We start from the raw sequence: 19,692 nt of genomic DNA, 5'->3' as shown, positions 1-19,692 counted from the left end.
AAAATTTCCTGTTACATGATCTTAGTGTAACATTCAACTTGCCACTTTCTTGGCACCTAAGTACTACAGGAGAAAGAGGTGATTGCAAGCGATGATAGAAAGCTGCTGCTTGTTAGCTGAGTCACAATAATTGAACCTGTGTAGCCTGTTTCATTTGGGAAGTAATGCATGTTAGTGCTTACTTTTTGCCTGAAGCCTGAAGACTTAAGTGTCTTGGATACTGTTTTCAGTCAGCTTTACTTAGGTAGACTACATGCTTTATTTGTTCATACAACTTTTTCAAATTTGACAGACTAAATCCTCAATGTGTCCCATGGAAATGAGTTCATAGATTACTTACATGAAGTGTGAAGCAGTGTTTCTTCTCCGGTGTAGTTAGGTTGCTTTTTAATGTAGATAGACAATTCCTTTGTAATCCTATTGCTCTAGTTTTAAAAAATAAATAGATATTCTTGATCTCTGCTCTTTAATCTATTCACGGTAGGAAATTTTCCTCTTTAAACTACATTAAGTAGTTACAGCCTCAGTGTTTTCAGTGTTATCCAAGATTATGCTGCAGCATCTATGTATACAGAGAATTCTGCAAATTGTAGTGGCTTTCTAAAGAGGGCAGCTGCTTGCTCTCCTGTTGTAGTCTGTCTTTTTTATCTCTGTTCATAAAAAAGTTTTTCTTTGCCTTTAATAATTTTTTACTGTCCATCTCTCAACCATTTCAGTTTCCACGATAATCTCTTAGAGATTTTGTGATGAGAACTGAATGCCATGAACAGAATGAGGATGCATCACTGATTTGTATAATAACATTATAATATTTTCAGCATTATTTTCTGTTTTTATCTCAGTGCAGTCTATCATCCTGCTTTTTTTTAACTATCTCAACCCACTGAGCAGGTTTTTCAATAAGCAGATGTATCCACCATTATATAACTTTGCTGCCTTGATCATTGCCATGTGAGTCACTAAAATGATTCCTTTTTTTAATGTGAATCACTTTTGCACCTACTCTGTATTTCATCTGTCATAATGCTCCCTGGTATATTGTAAGCAGATCGTGTAATTTGTTCATGTTACTCTGTACTAACATAAGAAATTCATACATTTCTCCTGCAAATACAGTGTCACTGTTGCTCTCCATCTTTTCCTGCTGCTTACAGGCATTCCACAAAATTTGTTATAAATCTTTCATCTCCACTTGTAGTCTGTTTACTTGAAAAAGAATGATTTATTCCCTTATTTCATTTTTCTTGCATTTTTGAACTTTTTTATGTCTAATAATAGAAAAGTACCTTATAAACATAACTTCTGCACTTCCTTCATGCCTCTAAGTTTTGTCAAAAGATAAGTCATACAGCTAAATGCACATTATTTCAAAGAACAAGTTCATTTTATAGCATTGTTAGCATTATTGTTTGCTACTAGATTTGAAAATCTTGTTTTAAAGAGTTCTTTTGCACCTTTGACAACTTTTGATTACAGCAACACAACTGACAGAAGAACTTGAACCAAGCTTAGAGTCATAAGGGTCAGAAATACAATAAAGGTTTCATCTTGATTAATGTTATCCATACAGTTGTTAGGTACTTGGTGAAGGCTAGTTAAATAGGTTTCTCTCATAAAGAGACATAGGCATATCTAGGAGGTAACTCATGCTGCTGAAAAAGAACCAGTATAGACAGATTAAATCTCTTATAGGTATCTTAAGATATCTATTGTTTACAGTGACTAAAGAGGAAGCTAGAATAGCAGTTTTAGGATACAAACATAATTCTTAAATGAGTAAAATAAGGTAAGAAGAATCCAGCTGACAGGGAACACTGGGATTCAAAAACATATTCCTGTCTACATATTCTTTAAACTACTTTCCTAATTGGTGGGTTTTTTGTAACTATTTGCCTGCCTACAGCGTAGAAACAGTTTCTGCATATTATATAGTTCTCCAGTGTACCTCATCAAGAGGGTTCCATTTCCTTCTTGCTGTTGTCTAGATTCATTAAATTTGGCCTGTAGTCCCAGTTGTCCTCAGTTGTGTTTTATCTACACTGCCTGCCAGATCTTTTCATATTTCATCATGTCTTATAAAGCTTTGGGCTTCTGCCAACTCAACACAATAAAACAAGCTCCTAGGCAGCATTTTCTTACATAGTTGGTTTCCCATCTTCATTGTCATTGGCTGTCATGCTCCAGACTAGTTGTTGAAAAGACAGAGCTCTCAGGTGAGTCTATGGTCATTTTTTGTAGAGCTACTTTCCAAATTTTATGTGAAACATTTTCTTTCTGGTGTCTCAACCTACTGCATGCACTCTACCATCTCATTATCACAAGTCCATGCAGTCCCTTATTTTCCTCTCTCCCATTAAAATCTAACCCACTTGTAAACATTTCTTCTCTGCTGTGGTCTTAGTACTTCGATACTGTCATGTTTTGTGAGAAATGCACTCTTTTTTAATCTGTTTGAACATAGCCAGTAAGCTGTGCTATCTCAAACCAACTTTTTCTTCTGCTTTCTTAATATAATGACTTTAAGTTATAAGGATGTCAATTTTTCACACTTTTTCTCTGATCCTCTATCATTAGCATTTCGTAATTCCATTTTATCTTTGGATAAAATACTAGAATTCAAAACTCAAAAATACAAGTATTTATTTACTACATTGGATTTTCCTTGCCATAGCAGGAACATCTGACTTGTAACATAGGTCTGACTGGTTTTCTTTATGGCATCTGCACTTGCCAATAAGATTTCTCAAAAAAAAAAGTCAATATAACTGCACCACACCTTTGGGAATAGGAAGATATTACTATACAGCCTGTATCATTCTAAGGAACTAAGCCATAGAGAAAGTAAAACACTTCACTGTAGGAACATTGTTGATACCTTTGAATCGTGAACTTATATATATATAACTTTGAGTCTGTTACTGTAACAGTGACTTTATATCATTCCTGATAGGGATCAGAAAAATTACTGATACACCTGATTTACATAAGATTGTTTTCTACAGAAGGATAGCTGTGTTCTCAACCTCATTTTGTGGGCCTAAAGACCCTTCAACTACAGTGTATACTTTGAACGTAGTTTTGATTCCACAATAAGGCTTCAAATGTAAAGCTTATCAGATGCTGGTGAAGTTTTATTCCAGCTATGTCCACAGCATACCAGCATTTTTTTTACTGCTGTCTTCATTTTGAGTTAAGCATATGCACAGCCCATGTGGACCCAAACAGCTACCTCATGCTAGTTTCCAAATGCAACAATTCTGTCAGTCTGAGCAATATACATAGAGGATCCTAATACTGTTTTATACTATAATACATTATACAGTAATAAGAAAGAGATATATTTAGCATCAAGTAGCTTTCATATTCTTTTACTTGAATTCAACTAAATTCAGATGATGGGGTACAGTCTTCAGGCCGCAGTGGTGACATTCTGTTAGAATTGCTGTGAAAGTGATTTGGCATGATGTGTGTAGATATGTGTAATAACCTGTTCTTTTAACTTGCTGGAAGATTTAAGAAAACGTTTTTGAGGCCCATGCCGGTTCATGCACCATGAGTAGGTTTGAAGACAGATTTCTTCTGCCACGGTACTTTCAAATAAAACAGTGGCATTGGTATACCACTAATTTTTCTCATGTTTTAGGAACTGTAGATTAAGCATAGATCACAGCTTGCAGGAAAAAATGGAAACCTAGAAATCTTAAATTACTACTTCTGCAAAGCATTATGGTGGCATTTCTAAGTATTTGGGAAAGTACTTTTTACATCAACATTTTCTATGGACTTTAGTTTTTAATAGAGATAATAAATGTGTTTCACTGGATAACATCAGAAATAACTTGGAATTGTTTATTTGTAGCACCTTTGTGCAACCACTAATAGTTTCATCTCATCTGGCCTTTTTGTTATACTTGACTTTTTTACTCTGTCTTATGCGATCTGTTGTGTTTCCTTGTCTCTCAGATGTACTTTTCACTGAATCGTAGGAAAATAGGACTGGAGAGGACCCCTAAAGGTTCTGCAGTCCAGCCCCTTCCCCTAGGCAGGATCAACTGTCTTTGCATCACTCTTGACAGCTGTTTGTCCAACTTCTTCTCAAGAATCACCAGTGATGGAGATTCCCTGACATCCCAAGACAACCTAGGCCACTTCTTCTTAACATTAGAAAGGTTTTCCTAATCCCTGACCTTAGCCTCAACTGATGCAATGTAAGACCATTGCTTACCTCCATCAGGGCCATAATTTGTCCAGGCTGTTTGTCCAGACTCTGTAAAACTGGTAGCAGTTCTGTTAGAATACAGAATCTCTCAAAGTTTCTCCATTTCCACTTAGCCTCTTTCTCTTTCCTTAAGTTATGCAAAATTCCTTGTTACTCTGTCACTACCCTGCAACTTTCTGGATGCTCGGAACAATATCCCTGATCTCATCACAGTTCCAGTCAACCATCCCAAGTTCAAGAATATATTACATACATAATTGAAGAACAAAACTCAGTCTTACAGACCTAATTTATTCTTCTTTGCCATTATCAAATAATACCACCTTCACTGTTGACAGCAGAATGTAAAACTGATGTAAGAGACAAGAATCAAGCCCTTTGCATTTTCCAGTGTATTCTTATAAAGTATTATGCTGCACTTTACGCTTCTCATATTTATCCTTTTCCTCTAGCTGTGGTGTGCAAACATATATTCCTGCAGATACTGATCAGTGTTGCATGCAGTCATCATTCTTGGCATGTCTACTATATCCACCTACACAGAACAGCACTTATGGCAACAGCTTCCGTAATTTCTGTGTCTCCTTCTGTCTTTTGATGGAAAATGCACAACAGTCATAAATATAATTCATATCATATGTACATGTCCAAAATTGGGAAATGTCAGCTATTGCAAGTTTGAATTGATTCTGTCATCTGGAATCTAATTCATAATCTAATCGTTGCCTCTCCTTAAGGCTATTTCTGGAATGGAAATTATAGTGTATGAAAAGAGAGAGAATATTTTAATGCACTTTCATGTTGTAGATAACTATCGTTGTTCTTTAAGCAGGACATTTACGGCTTAGCCATCACATCTCTAAAATAGGGGGTGTGCTAAAAGTTATGTTGAGAGTTAAAGATGGAATCCTCTCTTAGTCTCTGTTCAGGCCATAAGGTGACTCTTCAGCCTCTCCAACTCCTCTGCTTCCTTTCCATCATCAGCTGTAAGCTGCAGCCCAACAATCTGTAAATATCTCTTACACACTGTTGTTCCACCCAGGGTCGTTCATGCAGGCTTTACTCACCATAGAACTCTTTGCCCACCTAAAATTCTTAGAATTCTGTACATTTGTCCAAAAATTTCTGGAGGTCTGACAAGGAAACTGGCAAGCTTCTGGATATCACATTTATTTCACAAATTCATTCACAAATGCAATGTGCAATATTTGTCCAGGGATTCAAATGTTCCCTTGATTTAACCAGCTTACTGTGCATGTGCTACACGGTGGTTGTGCCTGTGTGCTCCCTTTGCAAGGACAACTGGAGAATGTATTTCCATGTTGATGCTTCCTGGAGACATTAAGTTCACTGAGTCCATGCTCAGCAGCTGAAGTTTCTGGGTAATATCTTTATTGTGGCCCAGAAATGCTGCATATGCCATCTGTCTTTTACATGACCATGTGCTTCTTCCTGAGAAATACTGATGGGAAATAGCACAGAATCATAAATAATTAAGGCTAGAAGGTCAGAGTTCAAGAGATTACCCAGTCCAATCTGCTGCTCCAAAGTGGAGCAGCTATTCCTGTATTTGTCTAACTTGCTGCTAAACACTCTCATAAGAACCTTGTTAGATGCCCCAGCAATGTATGTCAGTGCTTCACTGTAATGTTAGAAAGCTTTTCCTGGCATATGATTTGAATTTTCCAAAGTATTGCACCTCATCCTTTCCTCTACAAAATACAGGACAGACCCATTCTCCTCTCTTTTCGCTAGCTCTGCCTTCTTCACTGTGTTGTGTATATTACTGACATTACTCCTGCTCACACAGTTCAGAATGTTACCTTTACTTCATTTTTGCAACACCACTATCGATGACATGTTCAAACTGAATTCTAATCCTGCATGTCAGTCTCCCAACAGTCCCTCCTAGTGTGGCATCAGCATGTAAATTTAGTCAGCATATCCTCATCTCATCATCCAGGTCATTAGAAAAATACTAAATAGTGCAGAAACAGGCAAGACTTCTGTGAATGTGCACTTCTATTTCAACATTGAGATAACAATTTTCTCAGTTTAGTTTTCCAACTATTTTTGCATTCATTCTGCAGCAGTTTCATCTAAACTATGTCTTCCTACGTTATAAAGAATGTCACACAAGGGAGTGTCGAGAAACTTGTAAAGTCAAACCACCTACTGCTTTTTCCCTGTCCGCAAGGCCAATTACCTTGTCTTACAGGGAGATCAGATTGGTTTGACACAGTTTGTTCCTAACAATCCGTGTTGTCTGTTACTACCTTGTTTTCTTGCAGGTGCTTACAAAGTGTTTGATTATTTTCTTCAGTACTTTTCCAGGGTTGAAGTTCAGTTGACTGGACTATAATTTTGCAGATCTTTCTTTTTAGATAGCCATTGCATTTGCTCCTCCATCTCTACAGATAAACACTAACATCTCTAAGCCTGTTCCAGCCAGTGTGGAAACATCTCGCTCATCTAAATACAGTGTTTTTCTTCCCTCATCTAGGCTGAAATCTTAGTTTTGCCAGAGAATCCTTGTGACAGCAGTCCTAGTGCCAAAACTGGCTGCCACTTACCAGTCTGATTTCTAAAGACACCAGTCAGGAGAGGTCTAGACATAATGGATGGAACATCCATTTCTGCAGCATTCAGGGGAAGCCAGCCTTCCTAGTGGGCTCCTTTCATGAAAGAAGATAGTGCAAAAGTAGACACTTTGAGCTGGAAGCACTCTAAAGATAAAATCTAGCCCTTAGTGACTTTTTTTTCACAGTTACCCAATGTTTGCATGAGTCCGAAATCTGGAAGCTTTGCAATCATCTTCTCAACTATTATCCCTTTAAAACAGAGCCCATTTTCTCTTTTGAAAGTTATTTAAAAATAACAAAAAAAATGAAGATAATAACATTTTTTTGTTTATTGATCCATAAGGAAGTCAGAATAGGTTAAACATAGACAGATAAATAATTTCTGTATTATTTTCTGTATTAAATATTCTGTATTATCTGCAGCTCAAGGTTTCTTTGTGTTTTCATTTTGTGTTACATTGTTCCATGTACATTAAGGAAAAAAAAAAAAGAGTTATAATTTTTCAGTTCTTAAGCAGGCCCATAACAGGAACAATATCATTAAATTTGTTTGTATGTATTCTATTCATCATCAAGGTGATCAGGTGCCTTTATCTACTGTGCCATACAATTAATTTGTTGTCATCTTAGCATTGGTCATTTCTATGTGTTCTTGGAGTATATTGTATATATAATTTGAGTTTTACCAATGAATTCACCTCCTTTTCTGAATTTGTTCATTCCGTTAAATATCAAAAAATTCCTCAGAATTCAAGAAATAAATATAAATTACCAATTTTGAGCCTTTAATCTTTCTCCCTTCCTGAAAACGCAGATAACAGCTATCACTTAAAAGCAAAGCTTTTTAGTACATTTTTGCAATCTTTTTTTATCAATATCAAGAATCAACATAAAATAAAGGTCATAAAATAAAGTTATACTAAGTACCAGCCACCTTATTGCACCAGGACTATACTGCAGTATTACTAGGCTCTGAAAGGACTGTAGTGGATGACTAGAAGCCAGTTCAAAACTGTAAGGTCTATTGTGTATCTTTACTACCACTTTAATTTGCTGGAAGGTTTATTTAAAAATCAGAAACAGAATTTTAGTTTTCAATCTCATGTGCAGGTTTGTGATAGGCAGAAAGAATTCATGGTTCTTTGCTTTCTCCTGGAGAATAATCAAAGACTACACTATTGCAAAATTTGTAAACAAAAATTTCTAAAGACCAATGCATGTATCACAGCGTATCATTTGCTTCTACTGTACTTGCTAGACATATTAGACATATCTTACTTGACAACGTCTTCATGTGAATGGGGTTCTGTGTTTAAGGAAAGGACAATTCATCATTTGAGAATTAAGATTTCAGCATTTTAGATCGTTTGCTAAATCCAATCTCATGCAACAAATTATTAATTTCTGTAGGAAAGGGACCTCCCCTACCTTATCTTCTTTTCCCCATTCTCACTTTAGTTGGCCCTGGTCCTGCAGTATGAAAGGATATCTCTGAAATAGTGCTGGTTTATATGAAAACCTGTGTAGAGAATAAAAGTCTGACTTAATGCGTCAGAAAACAGGTAAGGACATGTATTCACTGAATCAAAGTGCTGCTGGGAATGTCATAGAACTCACCATTTCAAACAAGAATTTAGCTGCTAATTATCTCATTAAACTAAAAAAAAAAAATTAAAAGTCAGAATGAAAAGGAGCTCAAATTTCTCCTGCTGTAACACTGTCATCTGAACTGAGTCCATAGAATTTAATGCTCTTACAGGATTTCTTCCCTGGAAATAGATGGGTGAAATGTTACTCTGAAAGTTTCCTATTACTGCTTCATTTTCTAAATGCCTATTTTTACATTTTAACATATAGCTCCATCAGCCCTCCCAGACGCAAGTGGGACAAGCAGCCTCACAGCCCAATCTCCTGCATTTGGCTCACAGTCAAGCATCTATGTCTCAAAGCCCAGTTCGTCAGGCTTCCTCTTCTTCCTCCTCATCCTCCTCTTCTTCAGCTTTGAGTGTTGGCCAGTTAGTCAGCAGTAAGTATTCCTCCCTGGCTCTCCTTGCTTCTCCCCTTAGTTTGTCCTTCTCACTGCTGAGTTTCCTGATCTGCTTTCCTTACTTTTTTTTTTCATATATCAGGTTGTATATTGCTAACTAGAGTAACTCTTACCAATAAGAACTTCTAAGTGCTGTGACGGAAGGGGCTTAAGGTAAACATGACTTGAGAAATTGCAAAACATGACTTTGTTCACAATGGACAATTCTTAAAATTCAAATGTAATTTATATTCCTTGGAAATGTGAATGTTTTGAATCAATATAATGAATTACATTGCTTGATATTTGGAGGGCAGCCCCTCCTACTTTTGGTTAAGCTGCTTGTTCATTACTGTTTGTTTGCTTAGTTATTGCAGCAAATTGTCTTACAAACTCTAGCACTGTACAAATCTAGAGCAAGAGACCTTTCTTGGCAGGAAAAACTTTTGCAGTTTAAGCAACTAAGAACTGTTAAGATGTAGGAGAGAAATGAATGCTGTGAATACCTTCAGTTTCATTGTTAGCAACAGCTGACCTTCTTCCAGATCACACACTTCAGTCTTCCCTGTTACCTCATTAGCTTTGGTCATTACATAGCAAGAACAGGTCAGAAGTATGAATATGAAGCATTAACAATTTTTGGCATATCAGCAAAAATCTAATGGTATTGGAAGACTCATTGAAAGACACATCCATATTCCAAGTAAACAAATAGTGTAACTCATATCATATTGCTAATGTGAAATATATAACTGATGCAAGATTATGGAAGGCTTGGAAAGCATTTCAAAAATCTTGGTTGGATTACTTCAGAGATTGTTTATATGGGGAAATTACCAGTAGAGCTATAGTGGTAACATTATGCTTGTATAATTCCCAGTGTAAATATTTGTATTCTGAAACAAACACACCTACATATGTATCTGTAAGTACATAAAATGTATAGATATAGATATAATTATACTGAAATAATAATGCTATTGTTCTAACAGTAAATTTTCTCATGTAGACAAACTTGTAGAAAAAAGGCAAATAAGAAGCTGCACATTAAAAATACTTAAAGTTACACCTTATCTACATGGAAAAATTGACTAAAATAGCTAGCGTAGAATAAGTTGTTTCTCAATGACCGATCCAGAATAGTTTTCCTTGTAGACACTCTCATAAAAATAAATCTAAAATACCTATTGAGGAATATTCTAACCCACAGTAGATGTTCCAGTGAATTTCCCCGTGTGTATTAGCACCCTGCACAATAAAAATAACATGAAAGGAGCCCTTTAAAGTTCATAACATAAATCACTCAAAGATTAGGAGATGTTAGAAAAAGAGTAGTTTGTGCAACTGTATCTAACTCTTCTTAGAACATGTATTTTATAATTACCAAGCATGTTGTGATTAACATCACAGAATCACTTTTTTCTCATCCTTCATTTCCAATTGAATTTTTCAAAGGATGAATATTGTAGTAAGGAAAGCTGTTGTCCCAGCATTTATTCCCTACTTGGTTCATTACATTTTTCCCCAGTTTTTGTAACATTTGAGCTAAGGACTTGAAGGGAGAAGGGTGGTCTCACTTCTGGCTGAGTAGCTGCAGCTCTGTCTGCCACATAATTATGGTGCAATCACAGACAAGTCACTTGCAACAGATTTTTCACAAGTGCTCCCTCAATTTCCAGCTTGAGACTCCTGGATTTAATTTACAGAAGATCTTGGTACTCACAGTTACAATTCAAAGTGCACTTCCACTGTGGAACTGTATAAAGCACCATTTAAAGTCACGGTCTAAAAATTCATCTTATGCTTGACCTTGACAGGGTAGCCAAAGATGCCTTTTGCCTTAATATCTGTCCGCTTGTCTGTGAATGAGGAGAAGACCCTCATCTTATAGAAACACAAGGAAATAAATTAAGATTTCAAGAAATAGAGAAGCTCAAGAGGAAACGAATAACTATGTCTTCGGTGAAGAGCTTTAGCAGAGGTCTAGGGCCACACACTGAACAAGTGAAAAGACAATACTTCAATCACTTTCTCTGTAATGAAGTACATTCATCTTGTGCACTGGACAAGGCAGGAGTCTGTGGAAAAAAAACTGGTTTAGTACTCAGATGAGGACTGTGGGCTACTGTTGTCCTACTATTTTGTAACTTTTCAGTATTTATTTTTACAACCCTAAGGATGTTCTTTCAGCTTCATTTTTTACTTGGATATATTTCGAGGCTTTTACAAAAGCAAAATAGCAATGCAAGTCAGTTGTTTGGTGAGATTATATTTATATTTCTACCTGGAAATATGAAATCTTCTGTCAGTTGAATAGATGGAGGAGCTAATAGGTTGTGTTATCATCTTATTTATCCTGCTCTAAATGGGAATGAGTCATGTGCTGTGCTCATGAGCTGAGGGTACAGACATACAAGGCATAGAAATATCAGTTTGTTTGAATGGGGAAGATGCTTTAGTGATTATAGACCTGTTTCACTCATTCCTTTCAAACTTGATTCCTATAGTACTTGTTCTCTACCACTCTCATTACCTCCTCAAATTGTTCTCCACATGATCTTCGTTCCCCAGATCTCAGTACTACTTTTCCTCTTTTCCTCTGCCTTCTCCTTTCTTTCCACACACCTTTCCTTCTCCCTTCTCCTTTCTCCTTTCTCTTTCCACACACTCTTTTCCACAGAATCCTCAGTTCCTCTTCTCATTTCAGTCCTCTTTCATCTTCCTCTTTTCTCCCCTAATTTCTTTCCTCTGCCCAAGTGAATTCTACTATCTTCTCTGCACAGTCAGGTTATCCTTCCTTCAACTCCAAATTCAAATCTCCGCTCCTTAGTAGTCTTCATCATTTTCTCTTCCATCATTTCTTTTTCATTTGCCTTTTTTTTTCATTTATTTTTCCTTTGCATGTAAACCTACTCCAGCCCTCCCTGAAAGCCATTGGAAGACTGTGGAAAATGATCGCCAGGAAGAAAGGCAATTTGGTCTCCCTGTCCTTACCTCTATCCTGGCCTAACACAACCACAGCAGGAGGGGTTCTTCTCCATATCCTCTAGTCCTAGGATTGATTTAGATCAATCTATAATATATATAGATAATTATAATATTATAATATTATTATATCTGTTATAATAATATAATAGATTTTCACTACAGAGAAAACCTCAAAAATTCCACACAGAGGTCTAAGAAATCTCTACTGAAGAAACAGGAATTTTTGAGGTTCACCAACCCCTGTAATCTCTCTCACAGTAGAACTCTGCACAACAGAAATTTGCTTTCTCCTTTGGAGTGCAACTCTTTCCTATCACCATTAAAATCACAAAGAATTTGTAATCACCAGAAACTCATGGAATGTTCATGGAAGAATTTAGAAGTGGGAGGGGAGTAGTATTCCTTTCAGCAGTTAAGAAGCTCTTAACTCAGGAGAACATGTAGATTTTTTTCTTCTACTCTGCTTGTCCACCTTCACTATCTACCAGTATGTCCAGTGGAATCTGAGTTAAATTTCTCTCTGTTCTTTATCTCTATGTATATTTCATATAGTAGTACCAGAAAACACTCATCATTTTCAAGGGCCTATTAGTTTTACAAACATGACAATCATAGGGTATGAAGCTGTAATATAAATTGGGAATCTTCACTCTAAATGTTGTTACTGTAGATCCTAAACACTTAGTGAGACTAGTATTCTTTATTTTCCTTTTAGTGCTGTGCAGTCTTCTGTAAGAAATCCACTTAATTTGAAAAGTACCATTTTTTACAGTCTTTTATCAACTACTCTTCCTAAAATGTGAAGTAACCTCACTGTTCTGTGAGATCAAAACTTATTGAAACCAAGTCCATTATTTATTTGTGTATATTTTTGCATATGGATGTATTATTCCACAGAGTCCAGGATTATGTATTGATGACAATTTAATGACAATAGAATAAAACAGATAGGTACTGTTACATGATGATGTCAGTAGAGCGGGCTTTGTGGTACTACTTGAGAAGTATGGAGCTGATAGAAATCAAGGGACTACTTCTATGATTTTCAAATGGCTTTGAATCACACCTGAAGTAGGAGTGTTCATGATTTGATACAAACACTGTTTTCCCTAGAGTGCTGAGATAAAAGGCTTCAGTGTTTTTGTCCACCTCTGTTAGCACTTTCCTCCTCCCAAAAGTACTATATAAAAATGAAGTCTTTTTCTCAACAGACACTACACCATATATAAGGATATACTTCTGTATTCCTGAAGTACATCAGAGCTTTTTTTTTTCTTATCATGTTAAGGAGAGCTCTGTCCAGTTTTTCTCTAGTCCAAGACCCCTGTTCAGGAAAAGACTTTCCATGATACTCAAAGTTATAACAATGTCATACCAGAAGAATACAGCAGAACTTGGCAGAACTTCTATATATGTGATTCATAAACTTGTGCAAGCATAGAAACCCTTAGATTTCTTAACACCCTCTATATTCCTAGCAGGAGTTTGGGGGGCAGGAGCATTACAGGTGACAGCAGCAATATTGTTTTCTAACTTGAGCATTCTCTGGGAACATCTGAATTATGCTTTGCAACATCCCTGATAGCTTTAGTCAGAGGCCTTAAAATGGAGAAAAGAGGTGAAAAAATTCATCACCTTAGTCCCCTTTACTAAAGTGAATCTGAGGTCATTATCATTTATGAGATTTTTTATATTTATCTGTTGCTATTCAGAGAACCAAAGGGCAGATAAGCAACCAGCTTCACTATGTGCTTATGAAAATCACAACTGGCATGCTGTGTAGATTTTGTGTAGGAGAAGTAGAAACATTTCACATCCACAAACACAATTACTTTAAAAATCTGAGTAGCCCCTTTCTTAGCCTCCCACTACTTCTAAATAAATAATATGTTTCCGAACTTTATACAATTTGATGCATTGATGTGTGCACAGATGAGCTCAAGAAGCACACTGATAGGAGTGTTTAGCATTGCCTACACGAGGTTCAGCCTGTATGTTTGTTCACCTATATTCTTAGATCATGTGGTCCCTGACTATATATGTGAGTATTCTAAAATCCTATTGCTATACGTGCTTTTTTCATTCAGCCTTCAAATCAGTATAGGCTGAATGTATATAGCAGAGAAGTGTTTTCCCTCTGTCTTTACTATTGGACTAGAAGATTTTTATAGGACATTTCCAGGATGAGGGAATTTTACATCAGGTTTATAAACCACTGAAAATAAAGTCTTTGTTACTGTAATGCTGACATTCCCTTAGCTGTAGCAGCACTAGCAGGAGCCAGCGTAATATAGGGTTCAGAATAGTAATGTAGGCTAGCACTGTCCTTGGACAACTGCTTGTATTTACAGAAATTGATGGGTTATTGTGCTGCAAACTTTTCACCTAAGAAGTCTGAGGAATGAGGTGAAGAACAATAGAGATGTCTCGCTGGGAGAATGGCTTCACTACACGCAGTATTGCACAACACTTTGAAATCTTCCACCATCCAAGTCCCATGCTGTCTCCAGCTTGGCAAACGCTTTCATTTAGCCAGGGATCAGTAGCTTGGGGGAAAAAAAGTTCCATTCTCCAGCTGTTGTGTCATCTCCCTTGATAAGTCCTAAATTGGCTGAGTTATCCAGCACCAAAGGAGCTTTTCTGCAGTAGACATGCTTTATTATGTGCCCTTTCAGGGACAAAGGCTTCTGTGTCAGTAAAACTGCTATGGAGAGCAAGGACAGATTTACTCTCACAGCATCATATGCATTATCTTCTGAGGGGCTAATGTGAAAAAGTAACAAATTGTGCAGCATTACCATCCAAAGCCTAATGGCTGATGCTGCAAATACACTGCTCCTTGATTATCAGCCTGATGGGAGGCAGAAGGAAAAGCCTGAAAGGCTGCTTTTCACAAGGGCATATTTTAAAAGAAGATTTTTAAATGAAAAAGGGTAGTTGTTTTTTTCTGTTTGTTTGAGCTTGTTCTTTTGATGGGTTAGTTTGGATGTTTGACTGGTGGTTTCGGCTGAGTATTGCAGAAGAGGGAAGGAAGGTTTGTAAATCTCTTCATTTGATAACAATTTTAGGGGAAATGAATAGTCTTGCTTTCAAATTAAAATCCCAAGCAGTTTGTGCACATGTTTTGCACTCCCCACAGAGTGAAAATAAATACATTAACAGAAGCCTGTCTTGTGCATGCAGTGAGAAGGGGAAACAGGGAACATGACTTGTCAGAAGTGGGAGGAGATGTTGTAAGGCCCAGATGGCAGTGAGGAGCCCAGCCAACCTCTCATGCTGAGGGGAGCTTGCCCATTTTTCAGGAGTTCAGCAATGATGTCTGAACATCTTTCACCACCACCTGGAAGCACTGCTGCCTTGTTAGATTTTAGCAAGCTGTACATCCTTTGTAACACATCTGGCAAAGCAAGCATGCTTCTGTTCACGGGAGCAAGAGAGACGTATTAAAAAATAAATTAACATGACAATGAAACATGGTATAAGCCTTAGCCATTCATATATGATGTACAGAACTGACACAATTCAAAAAATATTTCAACAGATCCTCAAACAGCCACTGGAGAAGTGGATGGGGTGAATCTGGAAGAAATCCGAGAATTTGCCAAAGCTTTTAAAATCCGGCGCCTGTCCCTTGGCCTGACCCAGACTCAAGTTGGCCAAGCCCTAAGCGCCACCGAAGGCCCAGCCTATAGCCAGTCTGCCATCTGCAGGTAACAAGTTACATGATAAACTCTCCTCTCCTCTCTTTGTTCTTCAGAATTATTCAGTTTATTGTGAGGAGCATGCTCAGGTTGGAGTCATATTGCTTTAGAATATGTTATTTTTTCTGGGATTTAAACTCACCGATGATGTTGGTATCTGGGCAGATAAGGTGTTCTTGTGTAGCCCTCAAATAACTGTAGCCTTTTTTTTTTCGCTTCTGGTTTTTTGTTTTTTTTGTTTGTTTGGTTTGGTTTGGTTAGTTTTCCTCCTTTTTATACAAGAGGAAAACAATGTTCCTAGCATAGAGACTTAATTCAGTAGACAAGCTGGAGACCCTGCTGGTGCTAGATAAGCACCAGCTGACCCTCTTCATACTGTGCCATTTTCCACAGATAGGGTTACTGAACAAATATTTCATGGCTGCATCCCTGCTAAGTTAAAACTCGTATTACTGTTGTTAGCACTTCACGTATAGGATTGTTAATGATGACTTAACTAGGCAACACAGAAGGGAAAAAATTATCCTTCCTGCTATCTTGCAAATCAGCAGCTATTCATCTTTTATCACCCAGATATATTAATTAATTAATTAATTAAAAAATAACAGGCAACCCATGTACACAAAGCAGGACTAGAAATGATCCCTAATCATAAGAAATGGTAATACAGTCTTGACAGAGTTAGTTAGAAGCAAACACAGTATGTGCATGTATGTGTGTTACAGTAAATCCATGTTTATGCATGAGATAACAAACACACTTAGGTAACAGCTTTTTCCTCTTGGGCAATGCCTTATAGTCCTACTCCATCAGTGAAAGCCAAGAAACCAACTCTAAGCTCATTTAAGTGGATTTTGTTCTTGGTGATCCATGAAATGCTCTGTCTTTTTATCTGCTCTTTATACTTTTAATGTATTCCCCATAGAACGGAAGTGTACTTTTCCTGCAGTTTAAGACTAAGGTTATAAATAACATCAGTATGGGGTAGTGAGCTTGCAGCTCACATTTTGTTCAATGATTTTCCATAAAACCCATTGATTGTTGTTAAATACAAAAAGCTCCATAGGATCCTCTCACTTCTATGGCCTCCCCTACTGTTTTTTCTTATAAGATACCTCCCTGTAGAAAATAACCTTTATTCAGTCTATACAAGGATACTACTGCTGGGAAATTTGTTTCAAGACTTGTATATCGTTATTCCAAACAACATGTTCTGCAGTATCAACACTAACAAGCAAAGCCAATGATATGAATGCTATTGCTCCCTGTTGCTTAAGATTTCTCTTTTCTTCCATATGGTCAGTTGGTAAAGAATGCCTAAAACAGGTGGAGTTTTTAGCAACTGCCAATTTGTTGTAGCCTTAAGATGCTCTTTAACACACAGTACTTGTGATAAACTGCAGATCCCTTTGCTTATGTCTAATTTGCTGTTTCCTAATTTTCACAATCTGTCAAACACCTGAGAAAACCAGTGGGGATTATCTGAATTTTAGTAAGAAAAAGGGTTCTTCACTAACGTATTATCATGAAAACCCAAATAAAGAGAAAGCTGGAGCAGAGAAACAGCTAAGTCCAGACATATGGAAGTCTTTGACAGAAGGTAAATTTTGCCACCTTAGAGGGGTAAATGGCTCAGAACAATATGACTTCATGCAGAAGTTGGTCCCAGACACTTGAAAAGTTACAGTGGTTTTTATTTCCTTTGACCCCTACAGATGGATATCAATTTAGGGTCCAATAAACTGCTATGACTATGCATTTCTTGTTAGACACCAAGTTATTATGTTCCAGCTACAGTATGCTGTTCCTCGGAAATAGAGGTTCAATATTTTTTTTTAATAATAAATGTGATTTGCTGGAAGGAGCAGCAATGTAATCAAGCTGAATGACCAACTTGACCAAAATATCACTGGGTTCCCAGGATGGACACCTTGCAGTCGGTCCCACACTAGAATGTCAGCCATATTACTATCTGAAATTATTTCTCATCTCTTTCTTTATTTGTGGGAAATGCTTTGTTTATCACTTAAGTATTTCCTGCAGCTTCCATGTGCCAAATATAGTCTCTAAAAGCTGCCAGCTCCAGCCATCAAGTTGTTTTGCACCAAGGCATTGGCTGAGGTGGTCTCATCTCCCAAGCACAGCGTGATCAGCAGCGGCAGTGGTGCATAAGTACTGGAGGGCTGGAGAGGGCAGCAGCACTGGGCAATAATTGTCTGCAGGATTAAATACTTCAGCGTATGGGGTGGACATAGGTGAAGTAGAGAAATACAAACGCGTGGTATCAGAGGAACTGGGTTAAGACTTTTTTAATGCATAGAAAGAGAATATGAACCTGATAAATGAAAGAAATTCTTATACGACTTGAAGAATGAACTCAGCTCTTCTGCTTGTTTGTGAAAAGATGAAAGCTTTGTGTAGCTGCTTTTCCAGATGTCTTATAATATGTGTAAAATCTGGTTTGGCAAAAGACTTTTGATGGCAAAATGATATATAGAAGGCCTCATTTACAGGAAATGATATCATTCTGGTACAGGTTGTAGAAATCCCACAATAAACCCAGCTTGGTGCCACAGCATATTAGTAGACTATTATGCTGGGTTTCATCTGGAAAACATGAGTCTGTCTTTGCACATTGTGGGGGTAGTCAAGATAATTGCAAAGCATCCAGCTGTTTCATCTGAACACCGCTGGAGCTATGGGAATCTGTTTTGGACACAGAAAAGGGATACAGCGTTAACTTGCAAACAGTGAAAATTGCTGAAAAATGAAAAGAAAGGAAATGTGATATTCAGAGGTTAGTAGCTGCCATTGGTTTGTATTATTAAAGCTGTGGTATTTGGACTAGATGGGATGGGAGGGGAAACAAAGGGACTAATCGCAAAGAGATGATAAAAAGCCTTCGATGTCATTTCCTGTAATTAGACTTTTAACCTTAAGGGTTTTGAAGATCAGCAGAAATATGAAAATGGGAATCTTACCTGTATTATTCAGTGTGCTTATAATTTTGTTTTAGTATTTGTTTTGTGACAGTTTAAATATCTAGCTATATATATATATATATTTATATATATAGATATCTGTTAGTTTTGGTAATCCATTGTAAATTATCTCTGCCAGTCAATTAGTCAGGCAGGCAGGAAGTCCCACCCTGGCAGAGCATCAGTGTAAGACTCTTCTTTCTCAATTTTCCCTCAGACACACCATCCTGAGAAGCCACTTTTTCCTACCACAGGAAGCCCAAGAGAACACTATAGCTAGCAGTCTGACAGCCAAACTGAACCCTGGCCTTTTGTATCCTGCCAGGTTTGAAAAGCTGGACATCACCCCTAAAAGTGCCCAGAAGATAAAGCCGGTGCTTGAGCGGTGGATGGCTGAGGCTGAGGCCCGCCATCGAGCAGGTATGCAGAACCTTACCGAGTTTATTGGAAGTGAACCATCCAAAAAGCGCAAGAGGCGTACCTCATTCACGCCACAAGCCCTTGAGATCTTGAATGCTCACTTTGAGAAGAACACGCACCCCTCTGGGCAGGAAATGACAGAGATTGCAGAGAAACTGAACTATGACCGGGAAGTAGTTAGAGTTTGGTTCTGCAATAAGAGGCAAGCACTGAAGAACACAATTAAGCGTTTGAAACAGCATGAGCCTGCGACAGCAGTTCCTATGGAGCCCTTAACAGACTCACTGGAAGAAAACTCCTAAAAGAAAAACAAAACAAAACCACACACAAAAAAGACCCTGCACCGACAGAAACCTAACCATTCGAACTCTGTGAAAATACCTGTTCATCATCCTTGTAAGTAAAAGACTGAGAAAACTACAAGAAGGACTGAACAGTTTATAAAAGCCCGTGAGTTTTCCTATATAAAAACAAAACAAAGAACTGCACAACACTTAGTGTGTGTGTCGTAGAATTAGTTCCCCAAAAAAGAAAAAGCCAGTTTTTTTTTTTTTAATGGACTTAAAGTAAACCAAATAACTGCTGACTTTTTTCTGTATATTATGAAAATGTGAACACATTTTAAGGAAAAAAAAAAAAAGAAAACAAAAAAAAAAAAAAACTTTTATCTGTTTAAAAGAGAATACAAGCCTGCCACCTGGAGGAGTGATTGTAGCCTTTCAGGTATCAAGTGCTGATTCACTATGAAAACTATTAACCAAAGTCAGAAACATGG

At 37.3% G+C, this 19,692-nt stretch overlaps 1 protein-coding gene across 1 annotated transcript in view; it reads left to right on the top strand.

Moving 5' to 3' along the window:
- Window positions 1-19,465, top strand: part of POU6F2 (POU class 6 homeobox 2) — a 312,241-nt gene extending 292,776 nt beyond the window's left edge. The window contains exons 8-10 of the mRNA XM_065752741.1: window positions 8,659-8,827; window positions 15,357-15,525; window positions 18,715-19,465. Of these exons, the coding sequence (XP_065608813.1) occupies window positions 8,659-8,827; window positions 15,357-15,525; window positions 18,715-19,219 (843 nt within the window). The 3' untranslated portion in view covers window positions 19,220-19,465. The remainder of the gene's footprint in view (window positions 1-8,658; window positions 8,828-15,356; window positions 15,526-18,714) is intronic.
- The last annotated feature ends 227 nt before the right edge of the window (window positions 19,466-19,692 follow it).

The sequence above is a fragment of the Cyrtonyx montezumae genome, unplaced genomic scaffold, assembly GCF_038088225.1.
Source record: "Cyrtonyx montezumae isolate F1298 unplaced genomic scaffold, pur_monq_1.0 scaffold_8, whole genome shotgun sequence".
Lineage (NCBI taxonomy): Eukaryota > Metazoa > Chordata > Aves > Galliformes > Odontophoridae > Cyrtonyx > Cyrtonyx montezumae.
The sequence above is the reverse complement of the archived record's forward strand: the minus strand, read 5'-3'. Positions and strand labels throughout refer to the sequence as shown.